At 38.9% G+C, this 13,737-nt stretch overlaps 1 protein-coding gene across 1 annotated transcript in view; it reads right to left on the bottom strand.

Annotated features, from left to right (window-relative positions):
* Positions 1-13,431, bottom strand: part of LOC144180928 (protein-methionine sulfoxide oxidase mical3a-like) — a 42,020-nt gene extending 28,589 nt beyond the window's left edge. The window contains exons 1-16 of the mRNA XM_077709102.1: positions 13,156-13,431; positions 7,741-8,165; positions 7,260-7,467; positions 6,718-6,834; positions 6,538-6,639; positions 6,214-6,369; positions 5,834-5,934; positions 3,935-4,192; positions 3,746-3,861; positions 3,301-3,427; positions 2,976-3,069; positions 2,801-2,830; positions 1,800-1,947; positions 632-828; positions 377-495; positions 220-282 (exon numbers count right to left, since the gene is read on the bottom strand). Coding sequence (XP_077565228.1) covers positions 220-282; positions 377-495; positions 632-828; positions 1,800-1,947; positions 2,801-2,830; positions 2,976-3,069; positions 3,301-3,427; positions 3,746-3,861; positions 3,935-4,192; positions 5,834-5,934; positions 6,214-6,369; positions 6,538-6,639; positions 6,718-6,834; positions 7,260-7,467; positions 7,741-8,019 — 2,115 coding nt within the window. The 5' untranslated portion in view covers positions 8,020-8,165; positions 13,156-13,431. The remainder of the gene's footprint in view (positions 1-219; positions 283-376; positions 496-631; positions 829-1,799; positions 1,948-2,800; positions 2,831-2,975; positions 3,070-3,300; positions 3,428-3,745; positions 3,862-3,934; positions 4,193-5,833; positions 5,935-6,213; positions 6,370-6,537; positions 6,640-6,717; positions 6,835-7,259; positions 7,468-7,740; positions 8,166-13,155) is intronic.
* Positions 13,432-13,737: the final 306 nt, after the last annotated feature.

Here is a 13,737-nt window from a genome sequence, read left to right as displayed (position 1 = left end):
TATATTTTTACTGTGTACAAAATAGTAACATTGTTAACATTTGTTATTTATACAAAAAATGACACTCCAAATTTGTCTAGACATTCTTAATCCAATTTCATTGCATTCAACAACTAATCAACAGGATGTGTTTTTTTTCCAGAACGGTTTACAGTACTACTTTCCAAAATATTTTTGGATTATTTCAATGTGAAACAAAAGCACCTAATTGCTACTCACTTCTTCAGACTGGCTGGTTTTTCTCCTTTTCCCCAAACTGTCCAGATCCTTTTCTTTTTTGTCCTAATTATGAAATATCATGTGATTACCTCTGGCTGCAATTACATCAGTTTGGTGCATGTGTAACAGACATTTAGGTTTGAAGATCAACACTCACCTTGGGGTTTCGCTTTCTTGAGATTGCTATGCTCTGGCCAAGTTTGCTCAGGAAGGAGATGGGGGATTTAGTACTAGCCATAAGAGCAACCTTCTCCTCTGGACTTAGATTTTGATTATCTGAAAGAGATGAAAATGAGGATGACAATACTGAAACACATGCTTGCACTCACATAAGATTAGAGGTGATTATGCTCGCCATTGCTGACGCATGAATACATGTCAATGATGTCAAATGCTATAAAGTATCGCTCACCTCCAGGTGGCACTGTGTCCCGAAACATTTCATAGAACTGGCTGAGGTACATGACCATTGAAAGTTTATCAGGCTCAACCACACAAGACATCTCCTTCCCTGTCATGCAAGGTGAGATGCCGAATTCCCGCTCAGCTACGTCAAAACCCAACTGGTTGTTTTTTTCTTGGTCTTGCTCATCTAGAGAATCAAAGTCACTGAAGATGGAGAAAAGGGAAATGTCAATAATGATCAATATTATCAAGATTCAAACACACAATCCAGGAATTAGGATTCATTTGAAACAAGACAGATGGATGAGTAAGGGTGTTGTTAGACGTCATCCAATTTTAATCATTGTTTGGAAAGTAATAAATGTTCATGTATCAATATTGCCAACACATTGTCACATGCTCTATGAGATAACAAAATAAATCGGGACTTCCTGGAAGAAATGAAAAAGGTAAACCATGACTTTAACGTGGCAGACAATACTTACGACATTTGTTTTATTTTGTGATAGTGCCAGAGTGAAGGAATGTATTTTCAAACTATTTATAAAAACAAACAGTGGCTGACGGTAATTAAATTTACTTCAGGTTTGTATTCGAAAAAAGCACTGTACAAAGTCTAATGATGGTGACACTATCTTTTACCTGGAACACATTCTACACTAAATTCCATCGGTGCAAAATGAACACCATTTAAACCACTCATCAACATTAATACAAATATTCTATTAAAAAACATAAGTGCATTCCATTACACGCCACGGGAACTCTGAAACCTCTTTCAATATGCTTTTACACGTTGTGTAGTACATATAAACATCTCTCACATTCAACCTTAAAAAGCGGCTGAGACAGCACAAAGAGCTTATGTTAACAGCTTTGTTGCCTCAAGAGACCATAATACATTATAGCTCTTTAAGAACACATTCATTTGTAGGTGAACATAAGGCAAAGTCCCTCTTAAGTAGCCTGCCTATAAGTGGAATCTGTCACTTCATTAATAATGACAGAAAAAAAAGGTAATGTCCCAACCAGACAATAAACAGCATACATTTCCACAACAGGACAATCATTCCAAACACTACTGTAACCTTCCAGCAATTTGAATTGGATAGCATATGCTGAGCCCAGTTGTCTTTGATTTGCAAGCTATGCAAGTGTCAATTTCATATACTCACATAAGATCTGGTCGGTATCGATGGATGAGTGCACAAAGTGCCAGACCGCTTTTCCAAGACATGGTGAGGTCTTTAACGCAAACATTTCGGTATCCTTCTGTTTGTCTCTGGCACCAATTGAGAAGTTTGCTGGATCTTGCTATGGATTCTGTAGAGGTGAGGAGAAAAATGTGTTGGTTAGCTGATGGTATAAAAATCTATTTTACATAAACCATTACCATTTTGACCGAAACACTTGCACGGTACCTATACACAATATATTGCCTACTGTGATAAAATGGCCTACACCACTTAGTACCCCCTTAAGCATTTGAACTAACTGTATGTATATACCTTAGTAGTTAGAATTATTTAGTAGCATGAATATGTCCCAGTCCATCGATAAAAGTCGTTAAGAGGAAAAACCACCACAAAAACACACACCAAATCTCTTTGAGAAGTCTAAACTCAACCTAATAAAACAGCTTTCGATTGAATAGCATGATGATGTGCGCCAGCTTCTCTTGTTAAATACATATTTAATGCTCTTTATTCCAATTCTATAAAGTCTTATAAAATATTTAAAGTCATCATGTCTTCCAAGGGCATTATCACAGTGAGCCCAAATAATTTTGACCATATAAATGGATTTCCTGCAGGACAATGATCTTCAAGCCTCGGTCAGGCAGTGTGGAGTCACAAAGGGCAACTATCCGTGACTTTATCAGCCATGTTAGTACCAATATAAACTGGTCCATCAGGAAATGTAATTAACCGTTAAGGGTCAATTGTTCATTGTCAAAGATGATACAGGATGCAAATGAAAGGTTAGGAGAGGAGGCGGAACTCAAGTGCAGTTAAAATTGAATTGACTAGAATCACTCAATGACTAAGTTAGTAATTTCATATTTCATCCATTAAAATGTTGCTTTAATCTTAAGCATAAGGTAGAAAAACACACACTTGTTAAAATTATTAACACCTGAAGAAAAGCAATACCATGCACTGAGAACTGATTTTACCTGGCAACTGCTTGTCAAGCACACAGTTGTCTACAGTGGAAATAGTCCCGCATTATTCAATCAGAGCAACAGTAAAAAATATAATTAACTGATGAATTATGAAAATGAAAAATAAAATTGGTAAAAATAAATTAAAAAATAACCTATGTGCAGAAGATAAAGAGTGAATACAAACCATTCCTGATCAACTTAGGTGTTGATGAGTTGATCACATTCTCAATTTCAATGCGCATCTCTGTTGACTCTCCTGTGTTTAGAAGGTGCCGTACCTGCGAATGAACCAAGTCTCTATTACTATATACTTATATGAGTATATGACATGAAGACAATAGATTAACTCCAATAACAAATATGTCTATCTGACAGAGTTACAAGTATTAATTCATGGCAATATTCAAAATAAAGCTCTTGAATTTTGCAAAGGTTAACCTAATTGTATATCCTTTTTTTATTGTAGACAGCAAACAATGTTTTTTTTTTTTATTTCCCGCCGAACTCACCTGGCTAGGTCTGAGGAAATTAAGGCTAATATTGGGGTAGCGTGTCGTGGGATCTACGCTGTAGTGACTGAAGTTCTTGCTGACATTTTCTGGCGTGGTCTGAGGCAGTAGGCGATAAATACTCTCCCTAGGCAAAGAGCAGATATTTCAAAAGAATTAGTTAAATGTATTACTAATCCAATGAATGGATTAGTTTTAGATCTAACGATAGAATTAAGACTGCAAAACCATATTAACGAGAGTTCACATCTAATTCTGTTTAGATACTGTTTTACTGTAATGTATTCTATTAAGAAAGAGAAAGTAAGTAAATGATGGTTTAAAATCATACACATCCATGTGTCCAGGGAAATCACTGAATTTAAGGTTAGTGTTTGAAGAAGAATGATGTAAGTGTTGGACTACGAGCTTGACTTGTAACAGCTTCATGTTTCCACACGCTCACCTCTCAGACAGTACTTCTAACGGCTGTTTTCCCTGAGCCCAGCTCTTCACCATCCATCCCGAATCCATGGCTGCCAAGAAACCTCGAGCAATTCCAGTACCCATTGGCCAAAAGGGCTGGAGACAGCAGCTCATTTAAATGTGATGACCCAACATAGGCATAAAAAGCACCATTTTTAAAACCACTCACCTCCAAAAGACTATCTCCCACCAACGCCACCAACAGTTTATGGCCGTTACGCTGACGGACCATGGCAGCGTTCTCGGATGCGTACATGCAGGTGAAGTCAAACATGGCAACATCAGGCTGGCCATAGTGGTTAATGGCAAAATCCAGAGTGGGCAGCTGATGGTTGGTGGAGAAATCTGCTGCCTCGCGGGCATAAGACAAGAGGGCAACCTGATCCACGTTTGCTCTGGAAAGAAGCATCTCTGTATCTGCGTAGTCCTACAATACAAAAAAATATAACATTCTCTTTACCATTTTTGTTTGTGCAGGTAATTTGCCTGAACAAATTAACACATATTTGAAACTAAAATATTTATGAAAGGATTATTGTATGTAATCTTAGTAAAAAATCTTGTAACCATAGACAATGATTAGATGTTTTTATTACAATGCATTTTGATTGTAATGCAACTTTTACTGTCAACCAAATATCAAATGCTACAGAAAGTAGGATAATTTCTAAGATTCTATCTATGGTAATCTAAGAATCTTTTGGATTAATTCATAAGTGGATAGATCAGTTAAAGTGTCATAAACAAAAAAATGGTGTCAACTACAGTATATTGCAAATTTATGGGGTAAATAATGTACAAGTAAAACAGTTTGAAACCACACATGCATAGGGCAATGTTCTTGTGTAAGGGTTATGCTTCCTCTACAAGTCTTTCAAACGTGTAGCATCAAATCAATGCATGCTTTACGAGTGACCGTTTTTTATTGCTGGGTGTAAGAGCTACATTCTTCTTGCTTCAAGCTTGCTGGGCATCTATTGCCAGACTGTTGTTAGTAGAAGGTGGGAGCAGAGGAGGTTGTCAACTAATGCGTCATGATGGAATTATGTGGCCTTGCTTTTCCCCTGCCAAGAAAACTGTCTTCCTTGATCTCTCCCTTTCCAAAATGTACGAGAGTCATTGTTTTGACACAAAGAGGTACACTTCCTCAGCTTTAAAGGTTTCTACATTTTATCTAGTATTAGCGTACTTAAAAACATTTAAAGTGGAAACTTAAATTGTTATTTTAAGACACCTTCAAGGAGGTTAATGATCAAAACAGCACATAGCCATGATGACACACCTTGAATAGTGTTTGTACAGTGCTTATACATGCTTTCCTGTGGAAGTGAGCAAGGGAAAGGAAAGAATTGAATTGTATTGGATTTTATTCCAAGCAGAACAAATAACGAGGGAAGCCTTGTTCCCACACAAAGAAGCTAAATTCTTTAATGTGTGAATTGTTTCCTAATTTAAATGATCTGTCATTGTTAATAAATGTTTAAGGTTTAAAATAACTATCAATAACACTAATAATAAAGCCACCCAGTGGACGAGTGTTTAACCTGCCAGCCTCACACTTCAGAGATCGAGGGTTCAATCACAGGTTTGGACATTTCTGTGTGGGATTTGCATGGTCCTTCTAGCCTTGTGTGGATTTTCTCTGGGTAATCTGGTGTCCTCCTACATCCCAAAAACATGCATGGTAGGCTGGTTGAACCGTCTATTTTGCCTCTAGGTATGAGTGTGTGCGTGAATGGTTGTCTGTCTCCTTGTACCTTGCGATTGGCTGGCCACCAATTGAGGATTTCACCTGCATGGTGCGCATAGTTAAGCACCAGCAGCCCCATGACGCTAGTGAGAATAAGTGGTATGGATAATGAATGGATGAATGATAATAAATCCTTGTTTGCAAAAGGCCTGAGTTGCCAATTGGGTATTGACAATATTTGGCTTTGTTACCCTAAAAAGGCATAGAAGGCAGGCCAACGAAAAAACTAATGGAATGAAACATGCTACTGTCTAACAGACATTTTTTATACAATTTGACAACTTAACATCACAGACGATCAGAACTTTGATCACTCACATGCAAAATGACTCCTTTCTCCAGCAGGCTTTGTTTTTTGGCAGTCATCACAAAGTAGTGTGTGTCGTCTTTGTAGTAGACAATGTTTTCCAGGTCAATACCTAAAATGGCCAACCAAGAGATGGTACATTAATGCTAAATACAAAACATTTCCCAGTTGCATCAGCAGAGGACAAGCGAGGCAATTATGTGATTAACGGCACATAAGCAGATCACCAGAAACATTGCCAAGTCAGCAAAAACTACGTAAAAACAAAACTGCCGTCAGTGTTCTAATTGGACTAACAAATTGGGAAGGCTGTTCAGAAAAATAGGTGGGTTTATAAGAGTTTTGACGACAGTGTTAGCAATGGGACACTTGCAGCTGACCAACCACACACCTGTTGCTTCTCTGAGGTCTTGAAAAAACTTCTGATTGAAGATGAAGGCTACTCCGCTGATTTCTTCCACCTTAGCTTCGGCCGTCGTGTGCCTGTTAATGAAGTTTGCTGTGATGGCAATTGCAAGCTTGCCACGGAACTCCTTTCGTCGAAAACCTAGTTAAATGACACAGAGGCAATCCTTAGACAGGGCTGGAATGAGCTATTTTTATTTTCTGCTATATTTCTTCTTTCATGTCCTAAGTGCACAACAATAGTGTTGCCATTCATGGTTTTTCTTTGTTCACATTGGAAACATGAAAGGAAAAGGAGAAGTGGACTCACCTGGCAGGGTGTTTCTCCTTCCGTCCGCTCCAATGATCACATCAAACTCTAACTCGTTGACAGGGTGTGTCCTAGGGTGGACCTCAGACCTCCAGCCTATTTCTGTGAAAAATTGTATGTATGAGGGTAATCCCATAAAAATGCAATATCAGAATAAACAACACCAATTATCCAACGCACTTTCACTCTCTTGGTCCTCGGGAGGTTCAATGAGGGATTTAAACTCAACGTTGACATGGATTTCAATGCCCAAAAGCAGAGCCACTTTGAGAAGCATGAGCTGAAGTTGACGAATACCTAAAAATGAAAGGCAGTTGCATTATCACGCCTCCAAATAATGTAATAACACATTCTTTTTTTTCCCCATTTCATTTTCTGAACCACTTTATCTTCACTAGGGTCGTGCTGGTTGCTGGAGCCTATCCCAGATCACTCTGGGCCAGAGGCGGGGGACACTCTGAATTGGTGGCCAGTCAACCACAGGGCAGGGTCACAAGGAGACAAACAACCATTCACTCTCACACTCATACGTATGGGCAATTTAGATTGTCCAATCAGCCTACCAAGCTTGACTTTGGAATGTGGTAGGAAACCGGAGTACCCGGAAAAAAACCCACGCAGGTCCAGGTAGAACATGCAGACTCCACACAGGTGAACCGACCTAGATTTGAACCCAGGTTCAAACAAGAGTGGACTGTCACAGTGTGCTCGCAACAACTTACTGATATGATCAATAGAACCAGCGCAGAACTTTCCATAGAATTTCTTGGCCCCAAGGCCCCTAAGGTCCTGTATAGTAAAGGGCCATAGGTGGAGCACATTGTTCCTGGAGAAGGCATCCCTCTTCTCCAACAGCACCACTTTGGCACCCAGAAAGGCCAGCTCAATGGCTGTTCGCAATCCACATGGTCCAGCGCCGATGATCAGACACTAGTGTTAAAGCAAAACATTTTACTGAACCACCTCTTGTCAGATTTATTAAATCAACAGCATATGTACATCTACGCAGTGATTGAAAAGTCAATCCCTATTTTAAAATACGTATTCACATGGTTCAAATATTTTTCCTACTTTTTGTGTCTTCCTGTTATTTTTAAGATTGAATGTTTTCTCTAAAATGTGATTTCTTTTAATCATCATTTAATTATCAATAAGCAAATAATGCCATGGTTTGGATACACAGTGATGAAACAGAAGAAGTACCTTTGAATTGGTGCAGGCACGACCCTTCTTATACTCTTTCTGATTGGCCCTTTTGTCTAACTTGGCCCAAAGAGCTTTTGCCTTCCAATAGTTGAGTTTAGATTTGAGTCTGTGGTAAAAGACCCTATACTCTGTTGGCTTGACATCAAGGTGGTCACACAGCTCCTGGAAGGCCTTAAGCGTGCCTTTACATGTGGTTGCCTGGACAAATTTATCAAAGAGGATATGGGACTGGTTGACCCGTTCTCCTCCAGTTGCACCGACTCCTCCATCCCCCATTGTCCAGAATCACACAAGGCTGATAGGGCCCCGTCACCCCTACACAGGGGTCTGTGGGTCCATTCACAGCCCTGTATGACGATTTTTGGTTTCTCTCTTCGGCGGAAGGTTCTTCTAACTCCCAGCCCCAGGCGCTTTCATTTTGTCTGGAAAAGAAAGAGAAATAAACTAAATTAAACTTCTTATGTGTAGTACAGCATTTAATCAAAATCACATGTCATATTTGAAGAAAGGCTGGGAAATAAGACTTGCTAAACTTTCCAGTAGTTAGATAAATAATAGTAAATCCAACACAAACAGGAACATAGCATCATATTACTGATGTCTTTGGAAAAACAACATCAGTGTCATACTAACATACTGTCTCATTTGGTTACTTTGTGAGCGCTTACAAGAAGGGTGGGAAAACACTGCGTGGAAAAAGGTTCATCTACATGAATTGAGAGTTGAAGAACATAAAAGATGCTGTTGCAAGCTTGCAACCATATCATCTTACACTCTTTCGGGAAGACCCATAATGGACAGAGGTCACTGGGGAATCTTGCTGTGTTTCCATAATGTAAGACCTCAAGCAATTGTTATAAAAAAAATCTGAAATTCCACTTAACATGCGATAAGTAAATCTAAACATATTCAAATATGTAGGGAAGAGAAAAATGAAATAATTCAGTGGTAATGAAAATTACATCCTGATTCATTCTAAAATTCAACCTACATGATTTAAGCCATGCAATTCCGTACAACAGTTACAAAGTTTAACACATGAAGAAAAAGATTAAAATACCTGCTTCATGTAAGGACCACAACCTAGTTGTAAATGTTTGGGGAGGCACATTAAAACTAAAACTGTACTAATGACTGTTTACCCAGCACCACAGTTTCAAGATAGCTGGGCTTACAGTGTGCATTGACGGGTATCCTTAAATGGCATTGTGTCCTGCACGGCTGGTGCTCTTGTGGCACACCCTGGGGAGGAAGCATTCTAACTGCTCTCCTTCACCTTTCATCAGGATAGAAATGCAATTGGGGGGAAAAACTTTCCCTCCAAACCCTGCTTACTTTCCGAAAAATACAAATTGTGGCATAAAATAAAGAATCCCAAATTTGCTCAAGGCTACACCCAGAGGACTCCCAGTTGTTGGATGTGGTTATTTATACAGTTAATTATATGTGATAGGTCCTGCATTGGTAAGAATAGCTGAAAAAGTACAAAAAATGTCAAAATTCAAGAATGGTTTGAACATTGAGGGTTGCTGTTTATGTAGAAAAATATTTGCCAAAAAGATCATCATGAGCAGCAGGAGTCACATGACCGTGCCCCATCAATTAGTTGCACAGTTTCGCAATTTCTTTTCGAGATTCTAATTGCAATATGAAACATTCAGTTTGTTTCATCACTGGTCACAATAGTCTATAAGAGTCATTTCATCCAGAAAATTGCTATACTCAGCCTTCATTCAAATGTGAAACGCAGGCATGGCTACTATGTGGCCAAAAATGACTGAACCACAAGAGGAATGGAGCAACTATGCTGGAGCACTGACGCACAACGTTGCTACTATGAATAGCGCACGCAAGGCCTGCTCCCTACAGCGTTCATGGATGTAGCTTGCAATGTTGGTCATTTGCATTAGCTCCCCGCAAAGACGGCTTGAGCCCAGTGTTGTGGATCTGGTTACCCGGACACTCCAACCTTCCAACTGAACTTCGATGTGTAATGTGAGAGTAGACAGAATGCACACCAAACGTAGTCCTGTCTTAGGATGAAAAATAGACTGATGGCAAAACCAATGGAGGAAAGAGGCACAGGACCAGTGGTGTGACTTGCAGGATGTCAAAACTGCGTTCTTTTTAAAAAGTATTCCAAGCAATGAGAAGCACAGCGACCTTTCTAATGTTATCAAATTGGTATTTGGGCATCAGAATTTCTTTACCCCATTCTGTGAAGCCACCACCATATCATCATTAGGTTATTTCAGATGAAAGCATAGTCTAGATTTTGATCTGCAAATTAGTTGCCACTGAAGCATAAGCACTTTTGATAGTTGCAGTCATGTAGTGCATTTAATCATTAACCAAAAAGATTTGACACAATCAGGAGCACTCAACTCATCTAAAATTGTAGGATTAGCATCCTTTTATCTCAGATCTATGTTTTACTCAAAGCAACATTACAATGCTAAACCTGTTAAACCAACAACAAAAACTGATTTAAATCCAACTACTTAAACAGTTTGATTTAGTGCCTGAATTTCACAATTTAGAATAAAAGGGATATGTATCTCATGGAATCAGGTTGCTTCATTGAAGAGCACTGAGGAGAAATAAATAAATTCATGATGGTTTGATGCATACCATAATCCCGTCACATCACCAATTGCTATCCCTAATCTGCTGCGTGGGCGATGCAAGCTGCTCAAATGACAAGTAACATCCTTTTGAGGACTGGCAAATATGAAAGGATTACATTGAACTCGGGCCAATAAAAAAAATGTACAATAAGAAAGGAGAATATAGTCATTTAAAAAGATCATTTGACCGGCATAACAATGGAAGTGACCTTTTTGACACCTCCTGATTATTTGTAAAACAAATGATTACACCACAATTTATCTCACAATGTTGATTGTTTTTTAGCTTTAACATATAATTATATACTAAGAGTAGATTTTTTTAGTGAATTATACTGAATGTGAAATTGCAATTTGACTTGTTTTTTTTTAATTGAACTGAGGGTGATTCACAGTGTGATTGGGTCCAGCAGCCCTGTCTTTCTGGGAAGCCTAATCATGCAAGCTTTTAGATAAAACCTAGATTGTGTCATTTCACCACTGAATATTGTCATTTGTAGTTTAAGGGAGTAAACAACCAGTATATTGGTCAAATGTTTGTATGAATGTAACCACATGAAAAAAACAAACCACATGGACAAATCAAATTCGAGGCTGACAGAATCGAACGTGATAATAAGAATTCCCATGAAATTTTAACACGGCCCAAAAAGAATAACAATGTAAGCTGGAGGAAAACACTGCAACACCAAAAAGTGCAAACAGTAGATGGTGGACAAAATTCCTTCCACTAAACCAAGTTTTATCATATGCCTACACACCGTAAAAAAAACTTCCTGTCTTCGTCCTGGCATCGAGCTGCTGCCAATTGGGATGGGGACTAACTGGAACTTCCTCTAAACCAGAAAAAGGTGGTAATGACTCAGTTTTACCCTTACAGACTTTGTCTGCATGAGTACATTGTAGTTCAAGCAATAGATCTCTAACCACAACAACTTGGCAAAACCTGACTGCCATGGTCTCACAACTCACAGGTAGTAGAAGAAAAGAACCAAAAAGGTCAGATTTTTTTGTAATATCCGCATTATTTTCATACCTAGTGTTTGTATCAACACACAATGTTGTGGTTTACTACATCAAATTGTGCCCGGAATATTTTTTACTACAACCCTGAGTCAATCATTAGAACATTTGCTCCATTGTTTGGGTTGATTTGAGTGACAAAGTGGAAATCTTATATCTCACACTAGTTACGTCTGGAGTTTCAATCTAGTGCAGCTGTGAATGATACTGAAAAAAGATATCACAATTAATCTAAAGATAAACCCACACCACAATCTTGATTTCATCACAATACTTTTAGATTGTTTTTTTAACTAATTCACACATTACTGACTATTTTCCTCATATAAAACCCTAAAAGAAAAAGTACACATTAGACCAAATAATCAGGTTTTAATTTATTAGTGCAATTCATTCACGTAAACTCAAACACAAAAGGCCATGGACTTATGTAACATAAACACTGATTTAATTTCCACACCCACATGTCAGGGTCACTGGGAGCCGGAGCCTATGCCAGCTCACTTTGAGCAAAAGGCAACCCATACCCTAGACTGGTCGCCAGTCAGTCATAGGGCAAACAGACATACAACCATTCACAATCATGCAGCCACTGAATGGGTTCGATCCTACATCATCCACACCGAAATCAGGCAAGAGAACCACTTCACTTTCGGGTGACTGACATAAAACTATGCTGATTATTTTAAGTAACTAATTCCCTTTAATGTGCAACAATTGAAAACAATTATGTTCCTTGCTTCAAGCTTTTTTTCTCTCCTGTGGTGACACAAATAACCAATCAGTCAGATCTTTAGCCAGGAAGAACAATTCATCATGTTCTGTCTTGAATCGCCATTTGGTGAGTGATTAAAATGATGTTGCCATATGTCTGAGGGAGCCTTTGTTGCCGGAATAAACTGATATTTTCAGTCTAGTTGGCTGATTATTTCCCTCCATTCTCCGCCATCAGGCGGATCCCATCCATTTTCATAACAAATGAACAGGCAGATAATTGCAGTACACATTTGAAGTGTCCAAGATCAATTCACCATTTAACAACCAGGTGCCACAATACATTTACATCAGGGAGCCGGCTCCACACATAAGTAGTTGCTGCCAGTAATACATTCCTAGACCCTAGTAAGACGATTTCACTATCATCAACCAAGCAATCGTAACGATCAAATACCACAGACCCCTAATATAATGTATAATGAATGAATTATTCTAAGATTTGAATAAAATAGAACATTAATTTGGCAATTCAACTACTAAAGAGTGCCTAATGATCTTTCTAATGTTGGCATGGGGCAATCAAAATATCATTGATTGGAAACATTACGCTGTAGTCCTAAATAATAGCAACATGTACGTAGAATACATTGTCAAAGCAGCAGTGATTCATGCGTCTAGTCATGACATGGACCAAATCATAATTGGGCAATTATAATCCATTCATGGAGGAACATGTGTCACTGGAATAAATCTTGCGTGAAGAACGCCGCAGCAGGCGCGCCACCCGATGCGATCCACGCGATAAAGAAGCCCCCAATCTGAGTCTGTCCCGTCTACAAACGATCAAAATAATCGTGACAAAACAATATTTAAATGCTGTCAACTTTGCTAAGGGCACTTGTCATTGTGTTGTCCTTTGGTCTTATGAAATAGGGAGTGCGTGACGTCGGCCAACGAGGTGCAGTCCAGGTTCCGAGGAAACCTACAAGAATGTTGTCAACGTGCGTGTTGTCAAGCGACATGGAGAACAACCGATCACGCTTACCTTCGACACTGGTGTATTTATAATCCAATTTTGCGTTGCATTAAAGAGGCCATGTTTTGTTAGTTATTCCAGATGCCCACGCATAAGTCCATCGAGTAAATGGACGGGTTATAGAAGACGAAAATATGCAGCCAAATAGGCGCAAAGGATCCAGCGCCACTAGGAACTGACAGAGGCGGGTCGGTCCAAACCATTACGGCAGCAAGGAGGGGTGACGGATTAAAGATAGCCAAACCAAGACGTCAACATACTTTTGATGCAACACTCGACTTCATTGTGATGACAATTTGACGTTGAACATTCAAATGAAAAGGATATACTTACATTCCTTCCTTGTCATTTCAAATGGTGCAAACCGAAAGCTCTTACGCCAACAGAGCAAACCAACGCGTTCTCATCAGGGTCTACTCTGATTGGTCTATTGAAAAGTGACGTAAAGACTGCTTGGTGCTGGGTTGTTCAATTAAAGAGATACACCCCCAGAAAAGGCTAGCGCTCAATGGATAAACAAATAGTAAAATATTGCTGTAATACAGTGTATTACACTGGAAAACACTGATTACATTGTATATTATTCTTATG

This window comes from Stigmatopora nigra, chromosome 22 (genome assembly GCF_051989575.1).
Source record: "Stigmatopora nigra isolate UIUO_SnigA chromosome 22, RoL_Snig_1.1, whole genome shotgun sequence".
Taxonomy (NCBI): Eukaryota; Metazoa; Chordata; class Actinopteri; order Syngnathiformes; family Syngnathidae; genus Stigmatopora; species Stigmatopora nigra.
Note: the sequence above shows the minus strand (reverse complement) of the source record. Positions and strands in the feature narration are given on the sequence as shown.